General features: G+C 36.2%; 1 protein-coding gene across 2 annotated transcripts; it reads right to left on the bottom strand.

Annotated features, from left to right (window-relative positions):
* Window positions 1–843: 843 nt before the first annotated feature.
* LOC114310263 (heat-inducible transcription repressor) lies at window positions 844–17,608 on the bottom strand. Of its 2 annotated transcripts, none has more exons than XM_028256217.2 (11): window positions 17,341–17,608; window positions 16,759–17,087; window positions 15,518–15,595; window positions 14,826–15,403; window positions 10,067–10,699; window positions 9,722–9,876; window positions 5,214–5,395; window positions 4,976–5,109; window positions 4,547–4,902; window positions 4,362–4,465; window positions 844–1,234 (listed from the first exon to the last, which is right to left on the bottom strand). In XM_028256217.2, exons 2-11 carry the CDS (start codon window positions 17,066–17,068, stop codon window positions 1,164–1,166), a joined length of 2,601 nt encoding a protein of 866 aa, XP_028112018.2. In that variant the 5' UTR covers window positions 17,069–17,087; window positions 17,341–17,608; the 3' UTR covers window positions 844–1,163. The 2 variants fall into 2 exon arrangements, with proteins under 2 accessions (XP_028112018.2, XP_028112024.2); XM_028256223.2 differs by having other exon boundaries at window positions 16,759–17,072; window positions 17,341–17,541.
* Window positions 17,609–23,126: the final 5,518 nt, after the last annotated feature.

The following is a 23,126-nucleotide window of genomic DNA, read 5'->3' as shown; positions in this document are numbered from 1 at the left end:
TTACTAAATTAGTTTATTCCCAAACGAGGCCTTAGTTCAGCTATAAGATAAATAAAAAACTAAACTGATCCCTACGGTACTGAAAATTTAGGAACCAAACCGAATCATAAAATTTTGGTTCAAATTAAAACCGAACCATAAAACACAATTTAGTTTCAATTTGATTACATGGTTCTAAAGTCAGAATATCCTTCACTATATCTAGACTATAGTTCAATAAAAATTAATTCTACCTATGCAAGTATTCAAAAAACTATATAAGCATACTTCAGAATTTTAAAATATTCTCTAAATTAACTATTATAAAATATGTAAAGACAAACAAATTTTCATATATCATAATAATTACTATAAAATTGTAATTTTCAATAATATAAGAAGTGGAAAAATTATGTGCCTAGTGGGAAAAGAAAGCTATACATATTTTTATACCAAAATTATAATAATAATAATTGGTCCATAGAATGAATGAAGGCCTCATCAACATAGGAATGAGATTCAAGTTTTGAGAAGTTAATAAGAAAGTACCTTATAGAACACTACACATATAATAAAATTGATAAACATATCAAATAGTTCGGTCCGATTTTATTTGTATCATTGGGGCCTTAATTTGTCAACTGAATCATAATTGAAAGTACTTAATTTCTTGAAACTAGTACCAAACCGTTCTCTTAAAAAGCCGGACCAAACCATATAGTTTTGACCAGTTCAAATCAATTCACAATTTAACCGATTTTTTTTAACACCTCCAATGTCATTAATGCCTGTGTATCACAGAGGCTGATATATGTGTGTGTATATATATATATATATATAGAGAGAGAGAGAGAGAGAGAGAGATTTGAAAAGTGGAGCATGATATTGGACACAATTCATCTAACAAACGGTACACATTTTGATTTTCCAGTTCAAAGGGCATACAACAAATACAATCCCCAGATCATGTGTTGCAAAAACCAGCTATAAGGTTTTCTATTGAAACAAATTGACATGATAAATTGCACGCTGCTCAGGAAGGGAGAAAAGACGTATACCTCGATTCACATTTTAAAATAGTGTGCCATTTACTTGTTGCAATACTATATAAGAAGAAGCAATTTGATTTATCTTTCCCTGCTCGAGGAGAGAAGCCAAAGAAATGGAACTTGCAAATAACCTTCCTACATAATCCCAGTGGCAATGCTGGACGTTGCATTTATCTTCAGTGAGTGCTCAGGGATATAAGTCATGCCTGTTAAGCCAGAAAGTATTTATCAGTAAAAACATCGAATTTTTCAGATTCAATCTCTTGCCATTTACATCTGACAATTGACCACCAAAAGCAAATGCAACAACTGTTTCTAGCAATTCAGGTTTAACATATTACTATGCATGAATGTTCTATGACACCTAGTTGGGCTGCTGGAAATTGTGGAGGTAAGGCTATTACAGCTTATGTTTACAGGTTGGCCTTTGCTGGTTACTATGTATCATGTGTAGAAGAAAAGCAATAGCAGAATATTCATTAAGATAGACTTACTTGTTCATGTGGTTTTGGATGGGCTAGTGGGTGATATGAGCTAAGCTTAGCTTATTAAGGAATGTGAACTCTGTCCTAGTGCTGGAAGAGTGTGATAATTGGCGCATCTCTTCTAGGATTTTCAGTCACTTCTTGTGCATACTACTGTTGTTTGGCTAGTTTTTGTTTTGGTTAGAGGGTGGAAGTTTGTTTTCTCCCTCAGCTTTTGTGCTTTTGTTTTTCCAGGGTATGCTTTGTTTGTAGCTGTTGCTTTTGTTTTAATGCAAAATCTTTCACCCAAAACAAATTGTTATATGACATCTTATATGCACCATTTTACCCTAGAAAATCAAATAAGTGTATTAAGAAATATGAATATTTTGTTGTGTCCCCAGTACCACATGAGAACTACATGAATCCAACACAAGATGCATACCCACACTAGATACCTGTACCCAATTCCATATATCACACCAGATAGGAGAAAGATGCAGAGATGGGTATAAGTGGGGAGTGTCAGCCAAAGTCCAGGCCTTTGACCTTAGCGGGGCATTTCATTTGTTCTTGTTTCCATCCAAGAAGAAAGACCAGAGCGTCCGGCAAACTATATCAAAGCTTTCTCAGGCCAGAGGGAAGAACGGAATAGGTTGTTTGGTCTTCCAATTTTCTTGTGAAGCAAAGGGGTGTTGAGGGTGTCGAGGGTTTTCAGCAATAGTTTTGGAGGTCTCTTGGTTTAGAGAGAAATATAGTGAATAAAGCCCATTTTCTGGTGGAAAGAATTTTAGTCCGAAGGAATGGGTCATCGATTCCAGGGATCAGAATTGGGATTGGGGCTAAGTTGTTCAGTTATTCAAAAAAAAAAAAAAAAAAAAAAAAAAACAGCAGACCAAATTGATTGATTATTCATTGAACCCATTGAAGAAAATTTCTGAGTCCACTGCTGATTGTGAGACCTTGTGATATCAACAACTGCATGATTGCACTAATCCACTACATGATTGATCATTTCATCATATGATTAGAATTATAACTTGTCAAATCGAAATTCACCATCAAGTCCATCACAAAGGGGAATATCACAAACATATCCTACTTCTCCTAGAAGCTTTATGGGAATGAAATATTAAGCTCTCAATGCAACAACCTTCTAGATGGTCTCCAGGAAAGCCCAAGAACCATGTGTGCATTGGTGACTAGCTATGAAGCACAGGTACGGGTACGAGTACTGGTATTGGTACTGGTACGATACGGGTACGTCGATACGGTAAAATTCAAAAAAAATAGGGTAAGGGTATGGGTACGGCTTGATACACTTGTAAAAAAATATTTATTTTTAATTTAAAGTAATGCAAAAAATAATCAAATGGTTTAATTTGTTAAGGTCCAACCAATAATTAACATTTAATGCCAAAGGGAAAAGTATAAATCAAAATCAAATATCAATATATTAAACAACTTACAAACCATAGTTTAATTTTAAAATCATACTAAGTATAAAACAAAAACTAAAAAAGAAATCTAGTGAAATGAGTTTTATCTCTGTAGTAGAAGGAAAATATTGTTTCAACTGAGGTACGGTACGGCTTGGATATATATTGGGTACGTCAAAAATTAAGAAAAAAAAACTTGAGTACGTGTTTCATGTACCCGGTACGTATGCAAAAGTACCATACGAGATACGGTACGCCGGTAAGTACCCGGTACGAGTTCGGCATATTTTTCGAAGGACCCATGCTTCATAGGTGACTAGTCTCATCAATAGCTACCAAAAGTGATATATAAATAAAAATAAAAAGGTTAAAAAAGGAGATAGATATGTCAATAGAAAATGAGGCTAAGACTATTTTGGGGATGACAATCAGTTGGTTAGGAAATGATATATAAGCTGATTTGCCATTATTCAGACACCGGCAGCTACAATATCAGGTCTGTTATCATCATATTCAATAAGGCTTGATAAAAAGCCCACAAAGCAGATGAAAAAGAGATAAGTGAAGACAAAATTCACATAATTTCATGCAATTTTACTCAATATAGCAATATTCTTATAATCCAAAAGAGGCGAAACTTTTCGTAGAACGTCATGGGGACATTCTACCAGTAAGCTAAAGTTGCAACAAAGGCAACTTGCAATTTGGCATGACACACAATGAACTTGGCGTGGTGGAGACCATTAGAGGCTAGATTATACAAAGAAAGAAAAGAGCACTACACTACGGAATAAAAGAAATTGAGGGAAGATGAATTGAATTCACAGAAGAGATACCAAACAAGCAAGTCGGAAATGTAGGGCTTACATGGAGCTATATATAGGAAACTGAATTTTTTATTTCTTTTCCTCTTTTTGGAAGGGGGTGATTCTGAAAGAATTGTTAACCAGTTGCGCTAAGAAGATGCTGGCAACCCAAAAAGCTTGTAAATGCTAACTTGGGCAGGTAGAGATGTTCCTTTTGCCAAAAGTTTAATTATTACAATTTTCAACATCATTCTTTCATTTCAACCTAAATTGTAATAGCATGGCCCATAATACATCCAAAAACATGTTAACAATGGTTCTTTAAGGGGCATGAGGAGAGGATGATACCAAAATGGCTCTCCCATATCATCTTTGATGTTAGCCATGTAGGCAATTTGCCACCCAAGTGATGAATCTCTATTATCTAATTTTCTTTTGCTTTCACATTTCTTTTCTCTCTTTTTTTCTCTTTTTGTGCATGTGGGGTGGGTTGCCTATTGCAAGAGGATAGCATTACACTTACCACCCACTAACAGTTTCTAATCTAGCAGAATAAAGCCATTGTGGAAACAATAAAAACATACAGGTAACAAGAAATTAATTAAGACATAAGCAGAAGAATACCTTTCTCCTTAACATCAATCTGTAAAGAATCAAGTGTAATAATCCCATCAGTCAATGGTAGAAGTTCGAGCTTGACAGTAGCCGTGGATTGAGAAGGAACACATCTAATGCAATCACAATAAAATATAATCACCAGTGTATCTCAAACTAAAATCAATAAGAAAAGGAAGGGAGTAATGCTTTACCCCAGTGGAACTCTACTTTGCAACCATAAATGTGTACAACCCAAATCAGTACTTGGAAGGACATCAGAGATGGGAATGGCTTGCTCATTGAAGGCAGCAGTTCGAGGTCCACCATCTCCACTCTGTCTCTGGTTTTCTGAAGCAAGAGATGCTGAGTTCACATTCAGCATTGAAGAAATTCGTCTTTCACCACTCCCTTTTCCTGAGGACTCAAAATGACCAACAAATGGGCTCATTGGTGTCGAGGGAGCAGAATTCAAGGACAACACAGAGGGAGGTGAAGTAAATGACGCTGGAGCAAGTACTGTTAATGTTAGATCTTCAGACATTAAATTGGAAGCCTGAAGAGTTAACACCTGACAATTTGAACCAGTTAGGGCAAACTTATTTAGTACTAGTCAAAAACCTTACTCAAGAGTCACAAGTAACCTGAACAGGCAGCTGAGGGACTCTTCCATTCGGACTAGGATTTTGGCTTGACATTTCAGATGCAACAGAGATCATAAGATGCCTTGAAATGCGTGGTCGCCAGCTTGTTCTCTGCTTGAAGAACAATTTTGATTCTACACATGATGCATTGATGAGAGGAAAAATGCAGTTAGAATAAAATCAATCAACTCCATCAGGCATTCCCAAGAACACAGCAAACAAAAAGCAATATAAATACCAGTATAGTTGCAGCGACATGATACTAGAACAGCATACTGATCAGCAGAGGAATTGGTCGGAATACACAGACTTGATCCAGCCTGCGAATGCAATGACTGAGAACTTCTTTCTCCGTGAACCTTTGTATTCTTCAACATTGAGGTTGCTGGTTTGAGAATAAAAGAGTGTTCTTCACCTCTCCTGTCATGAGACATAAAAAGACACTATTGAGGACAAGCAGCAACCATGGACTCAAAACCTTGAGCCCTTCTCTCAACTTACAAAGCAATCCCTCCAACTAGCAGATACATTATTCCCTCCTTTGCTGTTGTGTATATGCAACTAAATATACACACACACACATATATGTACTACATCTTATGCACTAAACAATAATAAATCTCACAACAAAAAATTGTCTCTAATTCATGCTTGGTTTGCTAGGAATGGATAACTGAAAGGAAGGACAAGGTTGGATGGATGAAAGGATAGGAAAGAAACGTTCTTTTACTCCATCTTTATGGTTAAATGTAAAACTAAAACCTAAAACCTTCCCCAGTCTTCTCTTCTCTCCTTGCTGTTGACAAATTTTTAGATGGATCTTAACTCTAAGAAAAAATATTTTTGCATATGATGTCCAAAATTGATATCCCCTTAACTAGAGAGAAAAAAAAAAGTTTCATGGTTTTACCAGAATATGCTAATACGCAAACTATTTACAGTTTGGAATACACATTCTGAAACATAACACACTTTCATTCTAAAATGATAAATTTAACAACCCAAAGCCATCCAAAAATCAAAAATCAGAATTATTTCCTTAAAATTTTCCTTATGAGGAAAAAAAATAAAAAATAATAAACCAAAATCTGGAGAGACTGTAAAAGATGAGCCATAATGCTCTACGAAATTTGTTCTTACCTGACTAAGTTGAAGAAGAATAAGCTATATTTTATTGGATATCTAATTTCTTAAAATAAGGTAATTCTCATATTTATACAAGCCTACTCCTATCGTACCAGACCTGTTCCCGTTCGTCATACTAGAATGATCTGAGTTGTAGGTAACATAGGTTCCACCTATGACCATATAATTTTAATGCATGCCACCAATAATATTTCTGATTTACTTTCAAGTTTAATCACATGGCTTTCACTTAATTTGAAACAGTATACTCAATGTCAGGATTTAAGTAATGCACAGAATTCAAAACCACAAAATATTGAATTGGTAACAGCAAGCACAGTGTCCACAACCACACTTAAAATAAGCAAAAAAAAAGATACAGGACAGAAAGCAGAATACTGGACATATAGTATACGGAAAAAGACTCCATGGAAACTTAAGTAGATAAGCTGATTCAAGTTCCCCAATGTTTTCTGGTGTGTCAACGCAAACTGCGCATGATGTAAAAAAGGAATTGAATCTAGAAGAATAAGACGAAGAACATAGGTTTAAAAGATTACACAAACAGTAAAAAAGATAATAAAAATAAATTGACAAAGCTTCAAAATTAGACTTGACACTACAACCCCTTGTCCACCACATGATTTGAACAAGGACTAATGCAAAATATTTGCGTCACTTAGCTTCTTTGACCTTTGAAGCCTAAGCTCCCAATGTGAGGACTGACAGAGTTTTAGCAAAGCTTTAATCGTCTCCTGAGAGTTGAGAGGAGAGAGACTACATCTCGTCCTAATAGAAAAGCCAATGAAAGAGCAAAGAAGATATTCTCCTGCAAAGGCTCAAACAAATGTCTGGAAACGTGTCCAGGCAACCTCCATCAAAACCCCCGTTTTCCTCAGGTCATTGTTGACATACATAATCACACTCATATAGCAACATTTTCCACCAGGAGACAAACCAAGAATTTCAGTCCATCATGCCCCTGAGGTGGTTGGAGGGTTAAATATTATCTATTTTCTTTATGCCTCTTCTGCTCTCCAGATTTTTGCTTACCAGCATTTTCCCTCTACCATCTCTCTACTCTCACTACATTGAATGAAAAAATCTCAAAAGATCCATAGATGTGCACGTGCTCGTGTTTATTTGTAATAAAGAAAATTAACTTGTTTAACAAAAAAGAAAAAGAAAAGAAATTAACTTAACAAGTGGCTTGAGGAAGTAGATGAAGTTTCAAAATGAATGCAAGCACTTTTAGATTGAGACAGACGTACAATAGCAAATGCAATTCTAGACAACAAAAGAGGCAAAAAGTGTTAGATAACCAGTTAGGAAATGGGTTCAACAATGCATATCAATGTATCCAACACCCTCCATTGCATGCAACCCCATCTTCTACATGGAGATGCAAACAGATATACATATAGAGATGCAGAATGCAAACAGGAAACAAATGCAAATGGAGAGACTTGAACTCAAAACCTCCCCCAACCTGAACTCTAATATCATGCTAGATCACCACTGGTCTCAAAAGTTTAAGTCATTAGGAAATGAGTCCAATAATGTATATCAAGTTAACAACCCAAAAAAAAAAAAGGGCCTGTGGCTACACACCAACTTAGTAGCCTTGTTTAAACAATGTAGAGAATTGACAGACTCACTGGACTTCCTATGTGGTGATGTAGCTGTTTAGCGATGTAACCAACAACATTCAGAAGTGAACCCAAATAAACAAAGATAAAACACACACGGAATCTGATTTTGTCAGAAACCTGCTATTTCCAGCATAAATAAGCTCAAATCCATGAGCTTTGTGCTCTAAAACAACCAGAGAAAAAGAAATAGAAGAAATCAAAGGGCGAATATAACCTGAATTTTATTCTCTCCAAACAAGAAACTTCCCCAAATCCTTTATTCCATAAAATTTTTGTTTAATGAGTCAATTTTATTAACAAAAGGCACCAGGTGCGCAAATTTACAGCTAACTTTTTTCCCTTATATGTTATTTGCATCAAATTTAGATTTCAGCATACTTGGTCCCCAATTAACACCAGGATGAAACTACTTTGTTAAAAAAAAAAAAAAAAAAAACCACACTTGCTAAAACAAACCCATTAAAAAATTCACAAACTCAACTGGTTCTACAATAAAATAAAATCAGAATCTAATCAAATCAGCCCCTTATAACCCTTTTTTTTTTTAGAAATTGAGCATCAGCCTTTCCTAAACACAATTTGGTTTTCTATTTTAATTGCATAACTTAGTCTATGACCTTTGGTGCTTACTATCACTATATTGACTAGATAATGTATGTCAAACGACAATTCTAGAAACAATTTGGTTTTTGAGAAGGATTGTGTGACCTCTAAAGAACCCTGTTTTTCATCCCCCTTATTCAACAATTCTCCTAAAAAGAGAATATAGTCACCACTTCAAGGGGAACACTGAAGATTTTCCAGCACTCCACCAGATGGCTAAACGTCATGCTCATCATGCTTGGAGCATTGTCTTTGGTAGATAGAAGAAGACAGATGAGGGTAACATATTGTATCGTTTGTGTTCTGTGTTTCAATTTGTCGAGATCAGGGTCCAACTCTGAATGCTCCAATTAATTAAATATCTCATGGGAGCTTCTTGATGTGTTTTACTTATACTTTATTATCTGTTTTTATTCCAATCGAAAACCTCAAAGAGTCGTTACTGCCAAGGTTTTAAGTCTATCAACAAATCATTCACCTTATCACAAAGTAACATGGTCTGTCCTAAAAAAATTAAATGTATCAAAATTATATTTCGAGATAAATAAGCATTTGACATGGTTAATCGGGTTATGACAGCAATGAACTTCAGGAAACTTTTAGGCTGGCCATCAACCCGTCAAGTCTACAAATTACTTTGAAATGGTTGAGGTTCAGTTCAGCTAGACCTGTTTTGATGAAAAATCAACCCTATTAATCATGGTATGTTATTTCATCATAAATAATAATAACAATACGAACAACTTCGACAACATTAGTCTCCACTGATCACTTATTTGAATTTAGATATTAATGCATTTTATCCAAAAACAAAAAGATATTAATTCAAGCATTACCTATAAAATTAATATGATTCAACAATAATACTATTAAGTATTTGAAATAAAAAAATGTTATACAGAAATTTAAAATTTCTAAACAAATAAATAAATAATAGGAACTAATATGTTAGGCAGGTTGAGTTCAGGTTCAAGTGACCTTATACAGATTGGGGTACTAGTTGGAACACACAACCTGTCTAAAAAATGATTTGTTGGAAGCAAATGGACTCTCAAATTACCAACCTTCCAAATCAAAGAATAAGCTTCTCCCACTCCCTAGAGATCATTGACTGTATGAGTGGAAGTTTGTAACTGATATAAAACAAGCAAATCATTTATGTCAAAGAACACTACAAGCAATATCCGAGAGTACAACTAATATTTTATGAGAATAAAGGGCATGATGTCTCATTAAAACATATAATATCATGGCTCAAAATCATGTATAAAACAACAAATATTAGCTTTCATGTTGAATAGCCAGGGTAAAAACTGGTCCTCAAAAAAATTAAACATAAACTAAGATTCCATGAATGGACAACAACCTGAGGGCAAGATTTGGCAAGCTGTGGCCATTCCCAGCTTCAATACATGCAATTGGTAATGAAAAAGGTGTTCCGCCTTTAGACACCTCCTCGAAAACAATTGTTATGGCATCCAAATATACCACAATATCTGGTGCATGGGCAGGAGAGACATTCTGCCAGGAAAAAAGAAAAAAAAAAAAGGACTGAGTAAATCACTGCCTCAGTATTTACGGCATAATAAAAGACCAAACTCTAGTATGTCACAACTGCATCCATAAATACCTTGTTAAATATTTTTCATATAGTATTCTGCTTTTAGAAAAATTTACATAATCTTGACTCCAAAAATATCATAAACCTCACCTTTATCTGCACACAAAGAAGGTCATCTGTATTGCAATCAGCTGCAAAAGAATGGATTTCTATAGGTTGAATAATTTCAATTTTCCTCCTCCACCTTCTTCCGGGTATGTAAATGCCTTCCAATCCGCATCGAACAGAAAACCTGTCTGGCTCTAGTGATACGCCTCGGAAGGATAAAAGCCCTTCATTCCCAGGCTTTTTACTCTTTACAAACTTCTGAGAAGAGTACTGATCCCAATCTTCTAGGTCAACATTTGGTCTAGAACTGGGGGTTGGAACAGGTGGAGGTGGTGCAGTATTTGGAGGAAGTGAAGACATGGAATAACTTCTAAAGTGACTAAAAGAAAAGAGCTGAGAGCCAGATGAAGCAGAAAAGTTTGCCTTTGTTGATGAGCTACGAATAGATGAATTGGAATTCAATGTTGGAGGAGATAAAGGCCGAGATGGAGGGAGAAAAGAATTATCCAATGGGAGCAACCACCTCAACAGTTCTCCACAAGGGTCCTGATTTTTATGAACTAAGTAGTCTTGGGTCGCATTAGTCAAATTTCGATCCTGATATTTCTCAAACTGAAAAATTTCCAGAATGGGGTCTCTCATGAAATCAACACCAACATTTACCTGTAAAAGTACCTGCATTCTTCCAAACAAGAAAATAGAATCAGAATTATTAGCCGTCTGGCCAACTGTCATGATAAACATTAAGAACTCAAAATTCTCTAGGATTTACAACATATAGCAACTAATGACTGCAGAACTTGATAAACATGCAGGACATGATAAACATTCATTCTCACTTAAGACAACTTCCTCCATTATGGCCTCTAACAACATATATGTAGATAAATATATACATTATCTATTGATGTGTCAATATCATATTTCATCCCATCTCCAATTCACATAACCTAACCCAACACACCTACCCTCAAATCTCTTATACTCACAAAAGTTAGGCCACAATTCTCTATTACCACCATCCATTATCTGCAAATATAGTTGTCAAATCGGGATTCGTATCGTGAATCAAAATAGCCTCGTACCAAATCGCGAATTGAATCAAATCGTGAATCGTAAAGATTCGGTCACTTTTTTTAAATTACTTAAAAACATATATCTACACATTTAGATGTTAAATATATCTTACGAATATGAAATATTTATACTTAAATCAATGAAAATGTTATTTTGAATGATAATCATGTAGTTTAATAGGTAAGAAATTAACAAAGGTTCCTATGTAGGATCACCATCTTACCTTTTTTCTTTTTTAGATATTTCTTATCAACCATTCTTAATAAAGATAATAACTAATAAACAAACTATCAATTTCTAAAGTAAAAATAATTAACAACGATATTGATATTTGGACAATAAGCATACATACTTTTCTAAGTAACAGTGAGCAAATAATAAGAAAGAATCATCTAGAATCTTTTATTTTAAAGCCTAAAACATTTTAAAAGGTATAGCTGACCTTACACATGTAATATTCAATTATATTTGATTTAATAAAATAGCAATAAATAATTCATAGTGTAACTTTAATATTAAACATCTTTAAAAGATATATTATGATTTTTTAAAGAGAAAAAAAAATGAGAAGAGATGTTAAAAAATATGTTAGGTCTGACTGAATTTGATTGGATCCTATTAAAAACTCCATAATCACTAAAATAACAACAAATCTTTTATACATGTTGGTTATTTTGGTATTAAACGCTATTAGAAGTTATATTATGTCATTTTCACTAAAAAGATGGAGAAAAAAATAGTCAAAATATGTCCAGACATAATAATTTCAAAAATTGCATGAATCGTAAAAAGTAAATCGATTGTGAATCGTGCAATTCATTAGAGATTCACTTTCAAAATAGTTTTTTCTTTTTTTTTTCTTTTTTTTTTTATATCAACAACAAAAACTTTATTAATAATTCAAAAAAGCAAGCCAGGATGAGGCATCCTCTTACAAAAGGACAATGGTAATACAAAAAATGAAACCCGTAACAAGCTAATCCCAAGCAAAAACTTACATATCACACACCGCCAACCAATCTCTAGCTAACAAAAAAAATGAGACTCCCTTAAATAAAGAGCTCCCTAACACTGAAAAGGAAGTTAAGTGACAAACATTATCCCACAAACAGCCCACCTCCCGGAACTTATCTTCAAACAACCTTGCATTTCTCACCATCCATAGAACCCAAAAAGTTGCGATGACGGCACAAGACCATAACACTTTGGCTCTCTTTGATCCTCCAAATGTGCGAAAATCAACTAGAAGCATATGCGCACTCCCTTTTGGGGCTACCCACATAACATTTCCCAAAGAAAACATCTATGCCATAAATTCAAAGCGATTGGACAATGCAAAAATACAATCTATGCCACAGATTCGTATCGATTTTGCAAAAATCGCAAATCGTAAGATTTTGATAACGCCGCCTGCAAATAAACACACCAAAATACCCCAAACTCTTAAAGTCTAAGCACTTGTGCTTGGTTATATAGAAATGAGCTACTCACCCCTTTTTCATCAGGTTACTCCAACTAAAGCTAGTAGAAAACCTCCACATAGCCTCATAAAACCTCGTCCACTAAAGCCTAGGTCCCACACCACTAATGGGAATTAAACTTCCAAACTAAAGTTGACAAGATCACTTGCCAAAACAAGATGGGCAAGCTAAGTCAGTTGTATATGGCTTGTGCCCTTATTTAAACAAAAACACAACTGCAAGGAAATCATTAATAAGTTCATGTATCATCTATAACCAACGGAATTCACAGCTAACACCATCCCAACCCAATTCCCATTTCCAACCAAGAAAGACACGTAAAATAACTTTCCACCATTTTGTGGTTAATAAGCAACAGTGAAAATGGCAAACAATAAATGAAGTGTGGATTTCATGTCTTCATCCTCTTTGACGAAAGCCTAAAACAATAGCGTTATTGAAAAAAGAATTGAAATGCAACAACCAACTACATGTGATGCAGGCCATAAGAAAGTCAAGAAATAGTAAAGCTAAAGAAGAGATGATATTTGGGAATTGCTTGGTTTAAAGTCGAACCCACGTGCAACCAATTGGAAATTGTGTGTAATGAATTTTTTTAATCTTATTGCAGTGTTGTTATATAGTTATATAGGTTAGATATTAATCTGGTCATTTTCATATATGTTCTTTATATTTCTAATATTTCATAATTGAAGGGAAATTAAATATTTTGCAGAATTTTCTGACATAGGTTGTAAGGGTCACCAATAGGTTGTCATTGTTGGATAGCTTGATATATATTGTTAGGCCCATTTCCTAACATCTTAAGTTTTTGAAACATTTTGTGGTCTAACATAGTATCACAACTCAGGTTGAGGAAGATCCTAGGTTCAAGTCTCTCCATTTGCATTTGTTCCACAGTTACATTTTGTTTGTCTCAATGTATGTATATTTACATCTCCAAGTGCAAGACCAGGTTCAAGGTGCTTTATATACATTGTTGGGCTCATTTCTTACCAACTTAAATTTTTGGGACAATTGGTGATCTACCAGTCATATGGGTCAAGTTATATACTTGCATGTAATTTATAGGTCGTATATGGTTTTAGACAAGTTTTAGAAGTTAAAAGCTTCATAGTTTTCCTTTTAGAAATCTTACTACTAGTTGGTGAAGGAAGTCTCTTTTTTAGAATTCTTACTGCTAATTGGAGAAGGAAGTCTCTATAGCCTCTACAAAGTCATGTAATGGCTCTAATTTAATAACATAGTTGATGTTTTGGAAAATTTTCAGAAACTACTTTGAAGCTTCTTTGAGATTGTTTGGTGCAATCAAAACCTAGGAGTGATGCCGATAGGATTATAGCCTTCTAGGTGTGATGCTTAGACCTTTTTCTTCTTCTTCTTCTTCTTTTTTATAATTTTTCTACACTTTTACAGCCTCTAAAACCACATAACCAGATCAGTAAACCTTAGCACCCTATTTGCAAAAGAACAAGTAACAACCCCAGCTATTGTTACGGGGTACTGTTTACAGTCTCTGGAACAGTCCCAAAATAGTCCCAAAATCTCGTGTCTTTATTCTCAAAAGACTATCCTTTTGTTGCACACTTTGACCCTAAAATCTTGATATTTTACCACCCATCCAACCTTTAAAAACCAATTAAAATGAGCCCCAAAAAACCTAGTTTCTCTGCTGCCTTGTATTAATTTTGAGCTTGCTGCTAGTAGGGGAGCAATTCCTTACTAGTCCTACATCAACATGCCTGCATCTGTTTCCCACACTACAAACACAACGGTTTTACTTAAATGTAATAAGTTTCACTTAAAAACGTTAATCACATATTAGTGAAAAACTCAAGAATCGACATGGGACCAACAATGGATAATGTCATCAAGACCAGGGTGTCAGTGGTAACAAAAAAATTCAGACACAATTTATGTTCAAGATGCAGATAAAGTAATAATAAAAACTTCCACGAATAAACTAATCAGTCATCCTGTTCCCTTTTCTAATACTCGGTTTCTCCAAGAATAGGATGGTCCAACAAATCAGATAAAAACTTCAAAGTTACAACAAGATCAGCTCCCATGCCAAATTGGTATGTGGCATATAATAAAAAAGAAATTTTGAATACAATTAATTAAGTATAAACACAGGAATTTGCATTGGGTAACAAGAATCTATGCTTGCATCTTTCTTATCTTTATGAAGACAGGAAACAAAAGATGACGTAAAAACATCTTACAAGTTTTTTGAAACATACCATTATGTCTCCATTAGAAAGAGAGCAACACTTAACCGCATCTCTTGCCAATCCACCAGAGACACTAGCATCAAAACTTCCTCGATCAATCACCGCATTTAGGGAGCCCCTGCTATTTGAAGTTTTTCTAGTTCCTGCACTATCTGCAGTGAACATCTCAGCAACCATCTCAGAAGATTCTAGAGATTGTTCTGAAGAACTTCTTTTAGACCAAAGTGGCTCATCTGACTCTGAAATCCGAACAAAGAAGTGGGAATTCTCAAATCTTTGCAACAATTTTTGAGTTTGTCTTTTGTGATCTTCCATTCTAAGAAGAGATTCACCAGCAGAAATATCCTTTTGTGGACCAATCTTCTCTTTTAAAATGTTTTCACCATTCTGATCTGCGTCATGACTATCTGGACTCACTTCCACACTTTCAGAAACAGTATCAGTTTCATATCCAATGTTTCCGTTTTGTTTCTTTGTGTTTTTTCCAATGCCATTTTTACTCATTACCTCAGCAACTTTGAATGGTGTGATAATTTCTGTATCCTGCTTATATGCAGACAAGCATGCCAAGACATGGACTTGTTCACCTAGAATAAGAAAAGCATTCAGATCTCACATGAAAAAAAAAAGGATCCCCAAACATGAAATCTTGTTACATGTCAAAACCTAAGAAAGCAAGAGATTCAAGAAGCAAAACCTACCAGGAAAAACAAAGAAGCGGTCCAGAGAACGAAATGAAAGTATATCTGACGCTTCACTCCAATTATCAGGAAGTTTCTCTAAATAAAAAATAATTAAAAAAATACGCATCAAGCATTAATAATAATTCATGCATAAAAAATTCCTAAGGACCTTGGTGAAACTATTTCTAAAGTACAATAGAAAAAATAAGTAAAACACATAGAAGCTTATTATAGGACTTTATAAAGAGAATGCACTACTTTGCTATGTGAAAGCCAACAAAAAGTCATTCAGACTTTTTGTTCTTTTTTGATAAGTACATTTAGATAAGATTTTTTATACAAGTACATTTCAATATGTTTATCAAACAATAGAAACCAACCATAAAAATTACAAGAATGTAAAGAACTAAGATGATCAATTGTGATAAAACTACGGATCAGAAAAGGCCTTAGGGTTCAAGAGATTTGCTCAAACAAGATAAACTACATTCATTTACTCCATTCATAAATTTCAATCTCTTGAAATCCATATATTTCAAAAGTCCATCATGGGTTTTGACTGAATGTGACTTGTAAGGAATAATAAGACAAGCAATCCCTAGCTTCATTTCACGTACACATGGTATTCCTAATCAGATTAAACAGCAATGGTGACTCTGGCCCATGTTTGAATCTCAATTTTAATTATAAATTATTTTAGTATATAAATTTACCAGTTGAACCACAAAAATAAATCTTCTAATACAAGTAGACTAGATAGTAAACTCCTTAGTTTACAATACAACTCCCTATTCACGCTTAGTAATGGTAGGTTTCAATGTTTGCTTGGTATTTGGTGGGAATTTGATTCAATTGAAAGAGGATTAAGCGGCAGTAAGGGTATGGGTTGATGTCCACAATCAATATACTTAAAGATTAACCATTTGACTTTGTTTTCGGACGAAGAATCATAGTACTTAAAAATATAAAGGTTACCCAAACAAAATAGGAGAGAAATCACTATATTTTCTTTTTTTCTGCATTTCTCTCCAGCTAACCAAGCAAAAGGGGTAGAAAACACAATCTTTTCTGTACTTTCCTTTCTCTCTTAGCATAACAAATCATTTCTTTTCTTCTCTCTCCTGAATTGCCAAACAAGCTGTAAAATCTAGACTTTACAAAATGGTATTAGATTAAAAAGCAAATGTGTAAAGCTGCATAAAATATAACTTGATAAAACCAGGAAAAAAGCGTAATTTAGAAAAATGGTGAGGAAATACTATATGGAATAGTTATCCATCCTTCATCTTCAGCAACATCAATGTGATTCTCTACAATGGAGGAATCACCCTTGGAACTCGAGCCCATTACACTTCCATTTTCAGCCCCAATTCCATCAGCACCACCTTCCCCATGATCTTCACCCATCATCGAATTCTCCGAAAATGAATCTTCGGCTATAAGACCTTCCAACGTTGTTACATTCCTTGAAACATAGTTGGCATCTGTCTGATACTCGGAAGAAACAGACGGTTGCTCTGCTGCTGCTGCTGCTGCTGCTGTCTGAGCAGGCCGCAGCAGAAAATTCATCGTCCTACCAAATATATTTCTGCAAATTTAAATCAAATTGCTTCATAATAGTCTCATTTCCGGAAGCAAATTCTACAAATTTAAGTAAATAAAAGCCCTAATCTTCCGAATATAGATGAAGAGAGATCCAACCGATCTGCACCAGGGTTTCACTAAGAACCAATCCTACTTGTTGAATTCCGTTGTGGGTAACTGATTATGTATATATCACAGATATGTACATACATGTGAGTGAGTGAGAGAGAGAGAGGTGTGGAAGTAAGGAGGCATACCTGATCGGAGATCACAGTCGGAGAGTTTACAGACACAGACAGAGAAGAGAGTAGGGGGGAAGTCCAAGGACGTTGAGAGAAACACCGGTCCTCGGTCGGGATCACGCGGCCATGTCTAATACCCACTTCAATTGGTTTGGTTGATTGCCAATTCGCCAATTTCAGATCCTTCTGTTTTTTTTTTGTTTTTTTTTTTTTTAAATTTAATTTAATTTTTTTTTTTTTGTATTTTTTAAAAAATTTACATAAATATGGAAAGATTAATAAATAATTGAAACAACAGTATTGTTACGAATCCAAATACAGGTTGCGTTTAAGGATGTAATTTTGGCCCATGGCCCACGGGCAGCCTAAAGCTCGCCCGTGGCCTCAGGTGGCCCCGGTCCGTTTAGGCTCGAACCTAAGCCCAGTCCGAGGCCTTAGGCCTGGGCTATCGTTTTGAAGTTCGGCCCGTTTAACCCCGTCCATCGGCCCACTCAAGGCCCGGTCTGCCTGGCCCACCCAAGACCCAGTGTTATTTTTAATGAAAAATAATAAAATTTAATGGAAAATATAAAATAAAAATTTAAAAATTGTTTAGACCTGCCCAAGCCCGCTCAAAGCCTGAGCTCAGGCCCAAACCTAGGGGCCTAGCCCAAGGCCCGACCCCACTGACCTGTCCAAAGCTCGAATACCCTTGGGCCTGGGCCTAGTTTTTCTGGCCCGTGGGCCAGGGCCGGGCCGGGCCAAAATTACACCCCTAGGCGCATTTGATTTGTATTTTGAGATAAATTTTAAAAAAAAATTTGGAGAAAGAGTTTAGAAATTTTTTTAATTTGTTTGATTGTATATTTTGAAAATAGTTTTAAAATTTAGAAGTTTGGAATGATAATATTTTGTTGTAGTTGAATAGATATATGTGAGAGAAAAAGTAATTAATTGATATGTAATAAAGAGAGTAATTTTCAAAAAATTTTGAAAAAATTTATAACCAAACATGTTTTTGGAGATTTTCTTTCAAAAATATTTTTCAAAACACAAACCACACACAAAAATTTAGAAATTATTCAAAATTTTACATCGACTTAGATTTATTTTATATATGTACTTCCCACATTTCATCAATTTAATTTCCACCATCCAAATCCATTTATAGGTGTAGACCCGACCTTCTTCGCGCGCCTTCCTTTCGGAGAAGGCGCGAATTGGTCTTACTACAGTTTGGACTCCTGTCACGGTTCTGAATCTAATCTCACAAAGTACAATATGAGACTGATAATCGCTAAAGAGTCTAAATCTGGCAATTGGTTTTGGAAAATCAATTTTGAATGAAAATCGTCAAACATGGACTGCTTTGCCAGATTACAGAGTCGCTACCTAAATATTTTATTTTGGGAAATTTAGGAAACCCTGACTCATGTCAAAGGCCACGTGTCCGGCATTACCAAAGTTGTCTCGGCTTGGGAACTTAGGTACTGTAGACGTCCCCGAACGTCCCGGGAGGGAATCCCGTTTTGTTCATTTGGGCTCACTATAGTTCGGACTCAAATTGTCATGGTTCTTAATCTGATCTCACAATGTGCGATGTGAGATTAATAAATCACCAAAGAGTCCAAATCCGACAAATCGTTTTGAAAAATAGATTTTTAGAAAGAAGTGCCAAACATGGACTGTTTTGCCAGATACAGAGTCGTCACCTAAATGTTTTATTTTGGAGAAATTTAGGAAACCCTGGCTCGTTGCCTAAGGCCACATGTCCGTCATCTCCAAAGTTGCCTCGGCTCGGGAACTTGGGTACGATTGGGGAAGGTCAGCTATGAGCACCCCCGCTCGCCCGATCAAAGATCGGTCACTACTAAACATGATATCTCGTTTTTGAAAACACATGCGTTCTTATTCCGATTAATTAGCTAGAATTACTATGTGATGCGCGCAGCAAAACAAGTATAGACTAGATCGCCTAATTTGGAACAAAGTATCGTATATCCGTTTGTTTGGAAAATGATTTGAAGTTTGCTACTCGTAAGTAGGTTAAAACACGAATTTCAAGAATTATCCCAATTCAAGCAATCCAACCTTCACTCACAGGCATTCAGGCAGTTATATCACCTAAGCAATTAGCCTTATGAAAAGCATGCTGTCATGTTAACATTCACACTCATGCGAGATGCTAAAGAATAAACACTTACAGTGTACTCCGAGCCAAAACAAGAAACTAGTTAGTAATCATGCATGGTCCTAGTTCATGTTAAGATGGCTAATGCAACGCATGCAAAATGCAACTAAGATAGGCTCGGCTATCCTAAGAATGGCATATGAGGTGTGACAATCCAATGCATGTATTCAACTTGGAATTGAAATACAATGTAGTTAGCATGATGCGCCGAGTCCAGTACATGCAATACAGATGAATGATGCAAACATGCTATCATAAGTATGCTAATTGAAACGTGCCCTAAAACTAACATTGAAAGCAGGTAAGTAAAAGGGAGAAAGAAGTAGGGGTTAGAAGACATGCACACACTCACGCACACTTATTACAACATTGCCCTCTCTCGGAGGGTCCGAATAAATAATACAAACCAAATAAATAACTAACTACTCTAGCTAATTAAATATTACAAAATTCTAATTAATTAACAAATTAATTACAAAAAGAGGTGGCCGCAGCCTTGCCTTGGAATGATGGGACGATGCATGCTCGATTTGCCTCGCTCGGAAACCTGTTGCCATGCCACATGTTGCCTTTGTTTACACCGTTCTGCACCTCTGAGGACTGTACAAGTCCCAAGGATGCTTCTAAACCACCTTCTGAGCACTGTGGAAGGTCACCGGCCAAAAGGAAAGACCACCGGCCATTGGAAAATGGTCATCGGCCATAAGTGGAGCTCTCGGCCAACAATACATGGCCGCCCGGCACTGAAGATGGCCGACCGGCCATCTCTTCCTGCAGAATCCTGTTTTGTTGCAGCAGAGGGCAAACAAAGCATGGCAATGCATTTTCAAAGCCATGTATGCACAACCACCCTTCCTATCATGTTTAAAACTCAAGGGAGTGTAGTCCTCGACCCTCGGACGATCAATCACGCATTTCAATGCATGATGGCCAAAGAAGCCAAGTGTGTAACTCGATATGGAATGAAATGCACAAAACACATAAAGGGCCTCAACCTCTATCATGATTGATCAAGAGGCAAGGGACGCACACACAGTGCAATGCAACCTAGGCAAGCAAGCAAGCATGCAAATAACTCAAGTATGCAACAAATCTAATGCAACATGAGCATGTTAACATGCAATATGCAATAGGCATACAACCTAAACATGTGGACATGTATAGCATGCAACAACATGCAAAATGAAACAAGCATGCAACAACATGGTGAGATGGACTTACACTAACATGGGTAGCTCTCAAGCATGCCAAAATTAATGGCCAAAATGTGTTGGGATGGTGGCTCGGAATGCACAAAGATGAAACTCATGCAATGGTTCATAAATGAGGCATACAAGCACAACTCTCAAACGCATTTAAAGAGTGATAAATGCATGTGCATGACCATGAAACATGGACTAAAATTACACTACAAATGATGCCAAATCATTGAAATAGGCCAAGTAATGCACACTAAATGACTCAATACACAAAGCTTACAAGCATTGAACCAAAGCTATGCAAAACAAGTCATGGGTGACCAAGACATGGGTGACCAAGACAACCAAATCAGACCTCAAGCATACCAAAACATGGATAAAATCTTCTTGAAGTCAAGCCAAAAGCATGTTAAAAAAGACATGTCACAACATGACGCATGTTAGGCTATTTCATGGGATTGTATGGCAAGTGTATGGAGCATGCAAGGGTTAACCAAACCCTTGTAGACCTTCTTCAAGAACAATGGTCCAGCAGGTTTTTCGAGTTCAAAGCAACCCAAGAACACCAAAATCAACCTCCAAGGATCTCAGTTCCAAGAGGATGGTGTAATGCTAGGTGTTTGTGTGCAAAAATATGAACAAAACAACCTTATACACACACAAATATGTAAAAAGAGGGAGATATGGAGATATATAGATACAACTATTTCTAAACCTAATTCTCTGACCTCTGGAACCCTTGAGGAGGGAGGAGAAGCTCCATCTTTATAGAATTTCCATCTTGCAAAGCTTCCAAAACAAGCTAAGCAAGAGACAAATCCCTCCATACACGTGTATGGAGAGGGATTAAAGTGGATACCAGCTGTGACAGCTGGCATAAAATATCTGCCAAAAGCAGATGGAAAGGGGTCAGCTGGAAAATATGGCTGATTGACCAACAAAAATGGCCGGCCGACCAAAAACAATGCCGACCGACCAAAATATTTGGCCGGTAGCAAGAAAACAAAGCCGGTGGCCTCAAGCCAAGGCCGGTGAGGTGTGGGGATGGTCAACATGCCATTCCCTGCCTTCAGAAGCAAAAACACAAGTGTTTGGTATATAACCAAGCACAAAGCAAATAAGTCGAGAGGTCTTGAGGCAAGGCGCGCAACTAAAACCTCCGAGAACTCAAGACGAACACAAACATGGATGATCATCGAGTGTTCAAACGATGACGTCCAAGTCTTGAGGACGGTCAAAAATGGGGTGTCTATAGTTGTCCCTCTTTGACAGAACTCGAAAGTCATAACAATGACGGAAGTGAATGTCAAAGCGCAGAAACGAGCCATTTTTGACAAGGCCAAAGACTTAGACAAGCATGCAAGATAGCAAGATATGCGCCCAGGGGCAGAATGCAAGAACAATGCATGGTGCCGAACATAACTTATGATCATGTAAGGAGAGTCGTAACGAAGCAAATACATATAATAAATGCAACAGTTTTAAGCAAATCAAAAATCAAACTACATTACAATGCAGAAAGGATGTAAGAGAATTATGTAATTCTCACTACGTTTGACGCAGAGAATACAATACCTATGCAGTTCGTCTGGTCGTGCCAGCTTCAAATGAACCGTACATACAATATCATTCCTGTCCGATTCGTCTGGTCGTGCCAGCCTCAAATGAACCATACATACAATATTGTGCCTGAAAAAGAAAGAGAACTTAACAGGTACAATATTGTTAGATACATGTATAGCAACGCAAGTGAAAAGTGCGTGACAACGCGAGTGAGAGGGTGCATGACAATGCGGGTGGAAGGGGTGCATAACAACGCAACCCGGGTGTGTGCATAACAATGCGATTTGAAACAAGCATAACAATGCTACGAAGGCACAAACACATATAAGTAAAGTACACGCGACAACGTGTACAATGTATGAAGGTGAGGAAAAGTATACACATGTAAGTAAAGCATATGCGACAACATGTACAATGTGTGAGGCAATTGTGAAGATAAATATGAACACATGTAAGTAAAGCATGCGCGACAACGCATGCAATGTATAAAGTAAGGAATAAAATGTACACATGTAAGTAAAGCACATGCGACAACATGTACAATGTGTGAAAATAAAGGAACTTGAACACATATAAGTAAAGCACACGCAACAACGTGAGCAATGTGTATGGCAGGAATGAACACATGTAAGTAAAGCATGCGCGCTAACGCAAGCAATGCGTAACCTCCTGAAAATATGCATGAACACATATAAGTAAAGCACACGCGGAAACGCATGCAATGTGTAAAGCAAGCAAGGTGTAAACACATGTAAGTAAAGTACACGCGAAAACACATACAATGTGTAACCAGCTTGGGGGGGATACATAAGCACATATAAGTAAAGCACACGCGGAAACGCATGCAATGTGTAAAGCAAGCAAGGTAT

The sequence above is a fragment of the Camellia sinensis genome, chromosome 3 (genome assembly GCF_055761805.1).
Source record: "Camellia sinensis isolate YWXY chromosome 3, ASM5576180v1, whole genome shotgun sequence".
In the NCBI taxonomy this organism is placed as follows: Eukaryota; Viridiplantae; Streptophyta; class Magnoliopsida; order Ericales; family Theaceae; genus Camellia; species Camellia sinensis.
This window is presented reverse-complemented; position numbering and strand designations above follow the sequence as displayed.